Raw genomic sequence first — 14,090 nt, 5'->3', positions numbered from 1 at the left:
CAATGCCTGGAGCTAAAGCTTATAAAAATCTGTGAGCCTGGGGAGGCAGGAAACAGATACACGGTACTACAACCAAGAACCGAAATAAGCTAGGATTGGCTCAATGGCCATATTTTTAAGGGACTCTTTAAGACCGTGGTAATCCAGTGAAAAATAAACAAGGAAGTGAAGAGACTGTAAGAATCAATAATGAACTGGGGACAGTGACATGTCTATAATAATAGCTACAAGAGAGGTTGAGGCAGGAGGATCGCTTGAGCTTAAGAGTTCAAGGCTGCAGTGAGCTATGATCATGCCACTGTACCCCAGCCTGAGCAACAGAGCAAGAACCCATCTCTGAAATAAGTAAAAATAAAATAAATAGGCTGGGTGAGTAGTTCACACCTGTAATCCTAGCACTTTGGGAAGTCAAGGCGGGCAGATCACTTGAGGTCAGGAGTTCAACAGCAGCTGACCAACATGGTGAAACCTTGTCTCTACTAAAAATATAAAAAATTAGCTGGGTGTGATGGCACATGCCTGTAATCCCAGCTACTTGAGAGGCTGAGGCAGGAGAATCACTTGAATTGGGGAGGCAAAGGTTGCAGTGAACCGAGATCACACCACTGCACTCCAGCCTGGGCGACAGAGTGAGACCCTGTCTCAGAAAACAAACTAAAAAACAAAATAAAATAAAATAAACAAAGATCAATAATGAAATGAAAAAGAAATGGAGCAGTATTTTAGAACAGAGTTAATGGGAGTTCTATTAGTCTAGATCCAGTCAGGAAACAGAAAGCACACAATGACAGAGAAAGTTTAGTATAGTGAATCATTAAGAGGAGATTGTAGTATGGGGAGTTGGGTAGTGAAAGTTAAGATACCTCTAGAGAATACAGAAGTAGCAGATAAAAGAAGCAACCACTACCCCTGGAGTGAAATACAGCACTCATAGAAGATCCCTTTCTTCTCTCCAGCAAGGCAAAGAGTCAGATCTCAATGGAAAGGGCACAGTTATGGCTCACTGGATGGCAGAGAAGTTGCTGTGGTACCTTGCTCATGGGGCCTTGCCCTCAAGGGTGCCAAGGGAGGCCTTCCACAGGATGGGGCTGAGCTTCAGAACCTACCAGGTGCTGGGGAAACTGCTGGCCACTGGGCACTATTGGAACAAGAAGCTGGCCAAGGTTGTCATCTGCAGGAGTCTAGGGCACTTCTGCAAGTGGGAGGGTGCAGCCATTAGTGACCTGGCCGAGACCCAGGCCTGTGCTCATAGTTATGCCTCCATACCCTAAGCCAAGAGCTGGGGAAAGCAACCGGCGGCCACACAGAAGAGAAAGCTGCACTCTGCAGGCACCTGCCTCTGAAAACCTATGCAGGCAGGGCAGAGGAGAAAAACTCACCCTGCAGGAGCTTTCCCAATGAGCACTGGAAAGAACAGGAAGAAATATCTCCTCCTGCAATGTCTTTGCTGCACCCTCTACTGACAGGGCTTAACCTCTTGCCCACTGTAAAAGAGAAATATTTATCAGACAAAAAAGTGCATTTGGATCAAAGAGGCAATAAGTCAATGACCAGGACAGGGATGGTAATATTTCAAACAAGGTCACAGCGAGCATGAGGGTCTGGAGTTGGGGGTCACAATGACTAAGGAGGACAGGGGTAGGCAGAAAAGTGTGTGGGACACTCAGGGACCGGATCATGCACGGCCTCTTGGGCCATCATGACAAATTTGGATTCTATTCTTTCTCTAACAAAAAACCTTCAGGAGTTTTTAACCAGTGGTGCATGACCTACAAGGAATTTCTGAATAGACTTCAGAGCCCATCAACCTGAATGAATAAAAAAATCACAACTTTTTTTCCCCACTAACCCTTGATAGAAATGTAACATCTGCTTCGTGAATCTAAGCAACAAGCTACAATAGTATTACCAGTATCTGTGATGTCACCAATGAATATCACAGAAATTTTCATATCACATTATACTTATGGATAACTTAAAATATCTCTACACTCATCACTATTAGTTCTTATGTTATGTTCTAATAAATGAAGCACATTCATAACTGTATCAAAACTTTGGGTTACTTGTTAATTATTTTGAATACGATGTTTCAATGGGATGGGCTTTCTTGGAGTCCTATGTATCATTTAGTACATTTAAACATTTCTTCAGGGAAGGAGTCCATAGACTTCACCAGTCTTCCAAAGGAGTCCATGAACTAAAACAGGTGAAGCACTGTTGCATTAGAGGGTCTTATTCAGAAGGGCACATGGTCTGATTTACTCCATGTGGCTACAATTTGGAGAACAGTGTGTGGGGGCCAGACTAAGATGAGGGAAAGCAGAACGGAGAGGAGATGATGGTGGCTGAAAAATGAACTTGATTGGTCTCACTAAAGCTGTCAGCGGAGAAATAAAATATAGATGGCTAAAAGAGTAGGACATTGGAATGAGACTCAGGACCCGGCACCATTTAGAGTTGGAAAGAAAAAGTCCCTAGTGAAAGGATTCTAACAAATGGCTGGCAAAATAAGAGGAAAGCCAGGAGAGTGTGGTATCATAGACACCAAGTAAGAAAAGTGGTACAGAAAAAGGAAGAGATCATTTGTGTTAATTGCCATGAAAATCACATAAAATTAGAGATTTTCACTTTCAACCAAGATAGATTAACAGGGACTAGATTTACTTTCCTGCTTGATACAACTAAGAAACTGAACAAAATATGTGAAATAATGGTTTCTGACATTGGACATCAGGCAAAATAGCATAGTGATCTCTGTGGAAGGAGAAATAAATGAGTTGAAACTTGTCATTAAACCGGTTTAAGGTCTGAGTAGTTTTCAGGCCTCGGAGCTGAGAGGGAAAACACAGACAAAACCCAATGGACTTTTTTTTTTGGAGACAGAATTTCGCTCTTGATGTTCAGGCTAGAGTGCAATGTCGCAACCTCGGCTCACCGCAACCTCTGCCTCCTGAAACCCAGCGGACTTTGAGTTCAGAAGACAGAGCTAAGAGTTGAAGGAGGCCAAAGTTGCCAGAGGTTTCAGAGCAAAGAACTGGAGAGGAGAGAACTTTTCAGAAAGAGAGAAGTCCAAAAATCTGCAGAGGTTCTCCCTTGAGTCTTCATCTGACTACTGATCAGTGTATTTATTAAGGAAACTACCAGAGGTAGGGTATATATCTACCAGAAAAGATTAGAAGGAGCAATTCTTAGAACTCACACAGGGCCAAGAAAAGTTCTTATTAAACTAACTATTGTAGAAAATCTTTAAATTCATGAGATACTCGGTTAAGCGTTAAGAAAGATATTGCCTCAGAGGGTAAAATAATTAGTCCTAGACTAAACTCTGCACTAAACCTAACTAACAAATTCTAATAGCAAGCCTCAAAAGGATTACACTGTTTCCAAGTAATTTAAATGTGTTCCAGAACAAGACTCAATAACATATACAAGAATTCAAAAATACTTAGTCCCCAAAAGTATAAAATTTACAATGTCTGGCATCCATTCAAAAATCACCAGGCAAGCAAAAAAGCAGAAAAAAATGTACCCAAAATGAAGAGAAAAATCAATCAATAGAAATAGACCCAGAAATGGCACACTTAGTTGAGTTAGTAGAGACATTAAGCATTTATTATAACTGTATTACATATGTACATATGTCCCTAAAGGAAGTCCAAACCATTGAAGAAATAATGCTTTAAAAATTTGCCAATTTGATGAAAACTTAAAATCCACAGATTCAAGAAGCTCAATAAATTCTAAGTATAAGAAACATAAGAAATCCTATACCTAGGTATATCATAATCAAACTGCTTAAAACCAGTGTTAAGGAGAAAACTACTAAAGCATCCAGAGAAATTGACACAATATAGATGAGGAAAAAGACAAGAAAGCTACAAATTTCTCATTAGAAATAATGCAAACAAGAAGATAATGAAGCAATATTTTTAAAGCACTGAAAGAAAAAAAAAAGCACCTCAAATCAGAATGCTATTTACAGAAAAATGCCTAATAAAAATGAAGGCAAAATTGAGACATTTTTGTAAATAAAATGTTAAAATAATTCACTACCAGCACACCTATACTACAAGAAATATTAAGGAAGTCATTTGGGCAGAAGGAAAGTGATACTAGATGGAAATCTGGATATGAACACTGAACATATCAAAATGTGTAGGAAGCTTAAAGTGATACTGAGGAAGAAATCTGTACCACTAAACACCTATACTATCTAAAAATCTCAAATTAATATACTAAGTTTCCACCTTAAGAAACCAGAAGGAAGAAAATAATAAAGAAAAATCAATCAAATCCAAAGTTGGTTCTCTGGGAACATCAATATTGAACTCACTGAGCAAGAAAAAAAAGAAGATACAAACTGCCAACATCAAGAATGAAAGAGCTGACATCACTACAGATTCTACATATATTTAAAGATGAATAAAATAATCTTATTAAAACATTTAGGCAAACAAATTCTACAACTCAGATGAAATGAGCAAATTCCCTAAAGTTTACAAACTATCAAAGCCCACTCAAGAATAAATTGATAGTTTGAATATTCTTACATTTATTTTTAAAAAATTAAATCTGTAGTTAAATTCTTTTTTCCCTAAAAAAAAAAAAAATCAAGCCATATGGCTTTACTGATGAATCCTATTAATAAAAAAGTGATAAGGAAGAAGTTCTTGTTCTATTAGACCAACATCATTACTCTGATATCAAAATTAGACAATGAGATTTTAAAAATAAAATTATAGACAAATATCAGCCATAAACATAGATGAAAGAATTCTTAACAAATTTAACAAATCTAATCCAACAATATAGAAAAAGAATAATATGTCATCACCAAGCAGGATTGTTCTAAGAAGTGAAAAGTTGGTTTAACATTCAGAAATTAATGTAATTCTCCTAATTAAAAAAATTAAAAAGAAAAAACCAATTATCTCAATCAATGCAGAAAACCCATTTGATAAAATACACCATCCATTTCTGATAACTCTCAGCAAGCAAAGAATTAAAAGAAATTCCTTCAACCTGATAAAAGGCAGCTACAATAAACAACAGCTAACATACTAAATGGTGAAAGATTAAGATCTAGAACAAGGCAAGGGCATACACTACATCTATTGAACATTCTACTGGAAGTTCTGGCCTGTTCAATAAGGCAAGAAAATAAAAGCATCCAGGTAGGAAAGGGATATGTAGGAGTGTCTTTATTCACAGATGGCATGATCACTTATGCAAACAATCTTATGGAATCTACACATACACACACACACACACACACAAGTACTAAAACTAATAAAGTTTAGCAAGGTTGTAGAATACGTGACAATATACTAAAATCAACCCCAATTCTATATACTACAAATGGAAAGTGGGAAGTTAAAATTAAAAAAATAATTTTATGTACAAGAGTACCAAAATAGTAAATTATTGGGAATAAATGTGATAAGAAATTATAAAATCCACACACTGAAATCTGTAAAATATTATAGAGAAAAATTACCGAGAAAAATAAACTAAATAAATTAAAAGATATTTTCAATGTGAGTGAACAAGAAAATTCAATATAGTTAAGATGTTCTTTCTCCCCAAATTGAATTCACATGGAAATGCAGATAGCCAAAATAGTCAAATAAATTTTTTTTAAAAAGAACAAAGTTGGAAGAGGGATACTACCTGATTTCAATTCTGTTTCAACTACTATATAAAGCTAATTACTAATTCTCATTTCAATTACCTATAGAACTATAGTAATCAAAACATTTCATTGGCATACAAATAGACAAATAGATCAATGGAACAGAAAAGAGAGTTGAGAAGTAGTCCCACACATAAGTGGTCAGTTGCTTTTCAACACAAGTTCAAAGGCAACTCAATTAAAATTTTTTTTCATAAAATGATTCGGATCAATTATATGTCTATAGACAAAATAATCAACCACAACCCATACCTCAAACCACAGATGAAAATTACCTCAAAATGGATTAAAACCCTTACTGTAAAACCTAAAATAATAAAACTTCTATAAGAAAATGCAATTAAAAAACTTCATGACTTTGTGTTAAGCAAAGATTTCCTAAATATAACAACAAATGCATAATTTATAAATGAAAAAAATTGATAAGTCAGACATTACCAAAATCAAGAACTTCATTATCTGTAAAACACTTTAAAGAAAATGAAAAGGATAGACCATAAACTAGGGGAAAATATTTGTAAATCACATATCTGATCACGACTTGTATCCAAAAAATATAAAGAATTCCCAAAGCGCAATAATAAAAATACAAACAACCCAATTAAATGTCGGCAAAAGATTTGAATAGGCATTTTGCTAAAGAAGATGAGCAGATTGGAAATAAGCACACAAAAAACGCCCAATGTGGTTAGTCATTACAGAAATGCAAAAGAAGATCACAATGAGAAATCACTATGCACCTGTTAGAATGGTTAAATCCAAAAAGGCCGACTGTGCCAAATATTGGTGATGGTGTGGCACAACTGGAGCTTATTTAACTGGTGGGAGTATAAAATGCTAAAGCTACTTTGGAAAACAATTTGTCAGTTTCTTTAAAAGTGAAACATCCACCTACTAAATGATCCAGCCATTTCATTTCTAGATATTTGCTCAAGAGAAATGAAAGTATATGTTCACACAAAGCCTTGTATATGAATGTTCATGGCAGTTTCATGTGTAATAGTCTAAAAGTGGGAACCACTCAAATTTGTATCAACAGGTAGATGGATAAATAATTTGTGAGATAGCCATACAATGAAATACTATGCAGCAATAAAAAGAAATGATATGCTGATTTATGCAGCAGCATAGATAAATGTCAAAATAAGTATGTTGAGCAAAAGAAGCTATCTGAAAAGGAGTAGATAATGTATTATTTCATTTATATAATGTTCTAAAAATGCAAACTAATCTGTAGTGACTGAAAGCATATCAGTAGTTGCAGGAGGAAGGGAGGAAGAGGACTGGTAACTAAGAAGTGTGGAGAGAGGGATGATAAAAAAGCAGGAGAAAACTTCTAGGGTTAATGGATATGTTTATTATCTTGACTTTTTTTATGTTTTCATGAGTGTGTAGTTGTGTTCAAATTTATCAAATTATATATTGCAAATATGTGCACTTTGTTATATGAAAACTATAACTCAAGAAAGCTCTAAATTGCATCAAATGAAATTTAAAATATTTTAGGTATCACTTTTTAACTTTTTAACACTTATCTCTTTATGTCTATAATTTTATGTTTTTATATCAGATTACTTTAATACATGTATAACCTGTCTCATATTTAAGTAACACAGCCTATTTTATTATTTTACCGAAATTTTTGTTTTGTTTTTATCTTATTTAATTCTTTTCAATCTTGACAACACCATTTAAATGATACCATTTTTAATCTTTTATTGTGTATTTTCCCAGAGGCAAAAGAATTACCTATGTAATGTAGATCATTCTATAGGAGGAAGATAGCCCTCCTAATTTCCTGGCTCTGCAATTTACTGGTGCCCTGGGATATGCTAAACCTTAATTTCCTTACAAAATAAGGTAATTTTGTAAAGCATTTAGCTCCATGCTCAGTGCCTGATAAAGAGTTAGTGTGCCACTTAATTTCTGTATATTCTTTTGAATAGTGACCTAACTGAAATGTTGTGCCCTTTTTGATGATGAGCTTTAGAAAACTTCAGCAGAAAAGATGATGGATACAATCAAATTATTAAGTAACCCAATATAAATGTGGGTTAGCCAGCCTGAAAATGGACTTTAAAGGCATCAGAATTTCAAAGTTCTGTTGTCCAAACAATAGTCTGCATTATAGTGGCCAGACTGAGAATAGAACAAGAATTATAAACTGTTTTATAGTCTTTCTTGAGGAATTATCTGGTTATTAGGTTCATAAAGAGTGAATGCCATGAGGAAGTATTAATGAATGAAACACCAAAGAACTCACTGCCTACTTCCCTACTCAGAAAAATTACTCACCACAAAGCTGTTCACAAGAATTTTTAAGAGTCTGAAATAAATACACTACTTATTGCAGACAAGAGCAAAGAGAGATGATTATTGTATTATTTATCCTCTGACCACTGTGACCACTACCTCCCCTTGTCACCTTCCACGTATCCTAGGAAGGGCTGGCAGAGCCAGAATGACTGCTTGCATTGTGCTTTCTCTGTATAAAACCTGAAATTTTGTGTAATATAATCTCTCCTCTGTAATAACATCAGAAACAGCAATGGCTGCTAGCATTTATTGGGTGTTCATTGTTTGCAAATACAGGGAATGCCAATGTACTGAATAAAGCTTAATTGTACAAATAATCCTACAAGATAGGAACTGATACCATTCCCCTTGGAGAAATGAGGAGACAGGCTTGGTGAGTTTAAATAATGTGCTCAGATATTGCAATATTTTGCTTGTAAATGAGAACCCCAAAACAAGCGAAGGTATTAGGAAAATGTTTCTGTAAATACATCATGAAACTTTCCAACTTTCAAGTTTGAGATCGTAATGAAACCTTTACCTTCTGCATTTTCTTTTCTTAGCTTCTGCCTAGATTTTTTCTCATCCCGTAGTACAATATTCCATCCAGTTTAACAAGAGTAAAGAAAGATACACCTATCATTTCTTTTGTGACCCTTGACAATTACATGTGAGTTAATTGTACTTTTTAAATGATAGCAACTGAGTGAAATGCCAAAGAGTGATATTGCACAAATAGTCACTTTTGGCAAAGCTTCTTTTATTTTATGCTTTAGGGTCATCATTAATAATATGGGCGGTGAATTTTTTTAAGAAAAATATTTTCTACCCTGCTCTCTGTTATATTTGATGTTATACATTATAATTCTGTTTATGATGGACTAACTTCCCTAGATTCTATTATGCACACAAACTGACACTTTTAACAAACACATTTTATTTTTAGATAAGTCTTCCTGAAGTCTCTCTATTAAAAATTTTAAAGTTAAACAAGTCTGAATGGCCTTTTGTGGTTCTGGGGACATTGGCTTCTGTTCTAAATGGAACCGTTCATCCAGTATTTTCCATCATCTTTGCAAAAATTATAACCGTAAGTAAAACAAATTTGTTAATACTTTAGCAGTTTAAAGAAAGTATGACCTGAGAAAACAAGCTTATAGCAGTCTGATCCACAAGGGGAAATTTGGGACTTTTAGTGGGCTGCCCCTGGTGTGGGGTCCATAATAGGAAGGTTAATTAATGTTCCCAGGAGATAAGCCAGCATCTATTGTAAAGTGTGTGGCTGGGCCTTGTTGACTGGGCAATCAGTGAAGAAATTGCTTTGTTTTCTAATTTTGACTCCAGTGCTGGATCAGCATTCCAAAACACTGAAAAAACAAAATAGGCAAATACAACTACTTTCCTTTCAACTAGTGGGAACAGTTGCAATTTCTTTTCTTACCAGCCAGCTCAGGGAGAAGAAATAACAAGAGTTTGGAATTGTGCTAAAGGACTCAGGGCAGTTGGTGGGTTTAAAGATCTTACAAGATCCATGCTTACTTTTCAATGTTAACTAAAGTTCTAGCCTGGAATTTTAGTCTCCCTAATTTGCACAGCTATACTATCAATATAAATGCCTGTGTATGTATAATTACTAATTTTTAAGAACAATTCTAGGGGCACATTAAGAAGCCTCACCTTGCAGGTACTACTTAACTAGAAGAATGCTAAGAAACTTGAGTGATCCAAAATTATTCAAAATAATAATTCAAACAAACTGGTGGTTTCTTGGGAAATACACTGTGATAATGATAGCAGATAGATGACTCATTTTTCAGATCTCATATTTACATAGTTTAAGAGAATTCAAAGCAAGTTATTTTTTGTCATAGACAATGAATGCAGATGATAGCATCATGGTGCACTTTGTTCCACAGAAATGTGTGTATGGTTTTATTTTTACGTTGAAATTTATTTTAAGCCTGGTGCAATGGCTCACGCCTATAATCTCAATACTTTGGGACGCTGAGGCAGCCAGATCAGTTGAGGTCAAGAGTTCAAGACCAGCCTGCCCAATATGGTGAAACCCCATCTCTACTAAAAACATAAAAATTAGCTGAGTGTGGTGGTGCACGCCTGTAATCCCAGCTACTCAGGAGGCTGAAGTATGAGAATCGCTTGAACCTGGGAGGCAAAGGTTGCAGTGAGCCGAGATTGAGATCACGACACTGCACTCCAGCCTGGGTGACAGAGCAAGATTCTGTCTCAAAAAAGGAAAAAAAAAAAAAAAAGAAAGAAAGAAATGTATTTTAAAACTCTTGATATACAGAAATTTTCACTTTTTCTGCTTCTTTTATCTTTTCCCCCAATTATCTGATAAAAATCTGTTCCTTTTCAGATGTTTGGAAACAAGGATAAAACCACATTAAAGCATGATGCAGAAATGTATTCAATGATATTTGTCATTTTGGGTGTCATTTGCTTTGTCAGTTATTTCATGCAGGTAAGCTTTTAATAAATTAAACAAGCCTGAGCATGATTACTTTTTGTTGCCATTCTTTCTATTTAAGTTAAAAATATATCAACTAAATGTTACAAAGGAAAAGAATGTAGATTTTTGTTTGTTTGTTTTTCAGGGATTATTTTATGGCAGAGCAGGGGAAATTTTAACCATGAGATTAAGACACTTGGCCTTCAAAGCCATGTTATATCAGGTCAGTGTTAAGTTGAGTTTTTCTTATTTTATTTAAAATTTATTGTAAAACATTCTAGCTTTAATTCTGTCTCGAGTCAATTTTTGACATAATCTTTCTTTGAAGGCATACTCTTTTTGTTCAGAGCAGCAAAAATTTGATGTCAGAAGTCTTATATTTTTCTAAAAGAAGCAAGTCCAAAAGTGTGATGTTAAAAAATACAGCTTATAGAAAAGAACGTAGGATCTACTCATTGTTCCTTGCATTCGTCTTGACAAGTCTTTCTTTTAATGAATGATGGAATCAAAGGCCAAATTAAAAAGGAGAAGTAAGAGCTACAATATCTTGGGATTGTATCAGAAAAGAAGTTGTTAATTTCTCTGGTTCTAATCCATGCACATAGCTTAAGTTTTTTGACTCTACACTTCTTAAAGCAGCCAATCTCTCTGCCTTTATCAGAAGAGTCCTGAACTCAGATAACATCGGTCTAGCTGCCAGGTCTGCCTGCCTCATGCAGATGATCAGTCACCTCTGTGAAATAACTAAAAATAGGTGGATCAAGTAGTAATCTTGAGAAGTGAGTCTTGGGGGCAAATGGAAGGAATGTCTCAGACTGGCACCTCTAAACTTCTTTCACGAGGCTAAAATGGATTGGGTTACCCTGAAAGCCAGTAATCATTAGTAGCCCTTCACCTCACTTTCTGTCAGGAAAGCTCACCAGGCAGGAGCAAATAGCTTCCTGCCAAGGTGATTTCTTTTCAGAAATAGAGTTACTGTCACTCCAACTGAGTCGTCAAAACCCATTTTAAAGTCTTATGACTTTTAGGAGCAGTACTCTGAAGGCTGCCATGCAACAACTGTACTGTTAGGGAGCTACAAGATACAAAATGCAGAGAAGCAAGTCGGAGGTTTCCCACGGCAACACGATGCTCTAAAGCAATCAGTGACCTTACACCTTCTGTTCAAAAAGGTCCCATCTCTGCTTCTTGTTCCACATTTGAAGACACTTCTTAATCCAGAAAAACAAAAGTCTACTTATAGGATCATAAATCAATTTGATGCCAGCACATACCTCTCATGTTAAACTAGTACATTATTATTTTTTACTTTATGAATACTTCATGTCTTCCATGAAGTAAGTTGAGACTTTAATTAACTAACACTATATTTCACATTTGTTGACAATTTCTGCTCATTTTTGTTTTAAAAATTTATCTTTTTCCCCATTCAAATACATTTATTTTAAATTTCTAGAAACTTTTGAAAATGTTTCCTGAATGCCTAGATGTTTGTTTTTATACAGAAGAATATAAAGAATATAAATTTTAATTTTTCCAAGCATACTTTGAACTTCCTTTCTGTCCACAGGAAGCTTTTAGTGGAGGAATCTCAAGGCCATGAGCCAGTTTAATGAGAGAAACTGTGGTTAATCTAGTATTTTGATGGTTAATACTGGACATTAATCCTCCGTCTAGCATTAGCCATGTGAACATTAAGACTGTAACATTTTTGGATAAAGTAGCTTCTGCTCATAAGGATGCTTCAAACTATCAGCCATAAACTCTGGGTTTTAAAATATCATGCACATACTTAACAAAGACTTGCGCAGAAAGTCTAAGCCACTTAGCACGCTATTAAATATCCCCATAAGTTGTTTGTTTTCCTTCTTCCTCCTTCAGCACGCCTTTTGATTCTTAGCTTTACTTTTCAAAATTGGAGAAAAAGAAGACTAGTATATTTCGCCCTTTCTTTGTAAGCATCTTCACAATTTTGCTTTGTCTATAGTAAGGGAAGTTCCTAGTGTGCAGTTTTATCTAACTCTTATTACCTGATTTTTGTCATAAGATAAGACTTTTTAAAATTTAACAACCATGCTGAGACTTGCAGTGCTTTTTATAACCATTGTTAAACCTCATTTGAGGTAGAGGTATGTATAGAAACAGGTGTGGTATTTTTGTAGATACAAAATCCATATTTTATGTGATTACTTTAGATTCTTCCTGTTGAAAAGAATGTTCTAAGTGTTGCTGACTTCGATCACTGAATAATTCATTGTTCATTGTGTTTCAAAGCTAAGTTTACATTTCTTAATGATAAATAATTATCTATAGAGCTATTGAGTTTTTGAGCATGTAAGAAGTTTATTTTTCCCCATTTCCCTCTAAATTAGATTGGCTAAGGCTTCTTGCGGTTCTTTAAATTATGATAGCTTTGATGGTGATCACTAGGGGCTTCAAAATTTACCTAAGCTAATTCCAAAAGGATCTGAGGTAATCAGTCCTGGAGCATGAGAAACAGGTCATGAAACTCAGCTGTAATTCTTCAGTCAGACGACAGGCAGAACAAGATAATTGATTAACAACTTAAATAATTTGTACAACAAACCCCCATGACACAAGTTTACCTGTATCACAAATCTACACATGTACTCTTGAACTTGAAAGTTAAAAAAAAAAAATGTTTTTTTAACAAAAAATATTCATTGAGCCTAACTAAACAATTAGTATTACATTTAATGGATTTTTTTTTTTTTTTTTTTTTGAGATGGAGTCTTGCTCTGTTGCCCAGGCTGGAGTGCAATGGTGTGATCTTGGCTCACTGCAAGCTCTGCCTCCTGGGTTCAAGCAATTCTACTGCTTCAACCTCCCAAGTAGCTGGGGTTACAGGCACACACCATCACACCTGGCTAATTCTTTTGTATTTTTAGTAGAGATGGAGTTTCACCATGTTGGCCAGGCTGGTCTCAAACTCCTGACCTCGAGTGATCTGCCCACCTCAGCCTACCAAAGTGCTGGGATTACAGGCATGAGCCATTGTGCCCAGCCAGAAATTCTTTTTAAGTAATGAGTTCCATGACTTTAAATGTAACCTCATTTCTCCCCCAAACTACAGCTATTATCTTTATGTTATGGTAGTTTCGTTTTTTAATTGCTTGCTAACACTGTGTCAGGCAATATCTTAAGGTACACCATACACTTAGCATAAAGTCCATCTTTAATAAAAGCAAATCCAAAAAAAATTGAAAATAAAAACTCTGGCCTCTGGTTGCTGCGGTTCAAATCCTGGCCTCAGCACCTGCCAGCTATGTGGCCTTGGACACATTACTTAATCTCTAAGTACTTCTAAGTGCCTTAGTATTTTTACTTCTAAAATGTGGGTAATCATCTTATCTATCTCATAGAGTTGTTGTGATGATTAAATGAGGGAATACATGCCAAGCACTTATGATGGTTTTATTGCTTTTTATTTCAAGTAGAACTATTGGCAGAAAAAAACTGGATATCTACTGGTATCAAAAGTGGTGGCCTTTCTTATAATCATATTGCTTTCAGGAAGAGAGGATGCAAGCTAATTTTTACTCACCACCTAAGTACCAGAAACACTGCTAAATGTTTTCTTTTTTTTTTTTTTTTTTTTTTTTTTTTTGA

At 35.3% G+C, this 14,090-nt stretch overlaps 1 protein-coding gene across 1 annotated transcript in view; it reads left to right on the top strand.

Moving 5' to 3' along the window:
- Nucleotides 1–14,090, top strand: part of ABCB5 (ATP binding cassette subfamily B member 5) — a 126,510-nt gene that overhangs the window by 61,716 nt on the left and 50,704 nt on the right. Inside the window, exons 16-18 of the mRNA XM_025379557.1 lie at nt 8,937–9,080; nt 10,368–10,472; nt 10,606–10,683. Of these exons, the coding sequence (XP_025235342.1) occupies nt 8,937–9,080; nt 10,368–10,472; nt 10,606–10,683 (327 nt within the window). The remainder of the gene's footprint in view (nt 1–8,936; nt 9,081–10,367; nt 10,473–10,605; nt 10,684–14,090) is intronic.

Source organism: Theropithecus gelada, chromosome 3 (assembly GCF_003255815.1).
Source record: "Theropithecus gelada isolate Dixy chromosome 3, Tgel_1.0, whole genome shotgun sequence".
NCBI lineage: Eukaryota > Metazoa > Chordata > Mammalia > Primates > Cercopithecidae > Theropithecus > Theropithecus gelada.
Note: the sequence above shows the minus strand (reverse complement) of the source record. Positions and strands in the feature narration are given on the sequence as shown.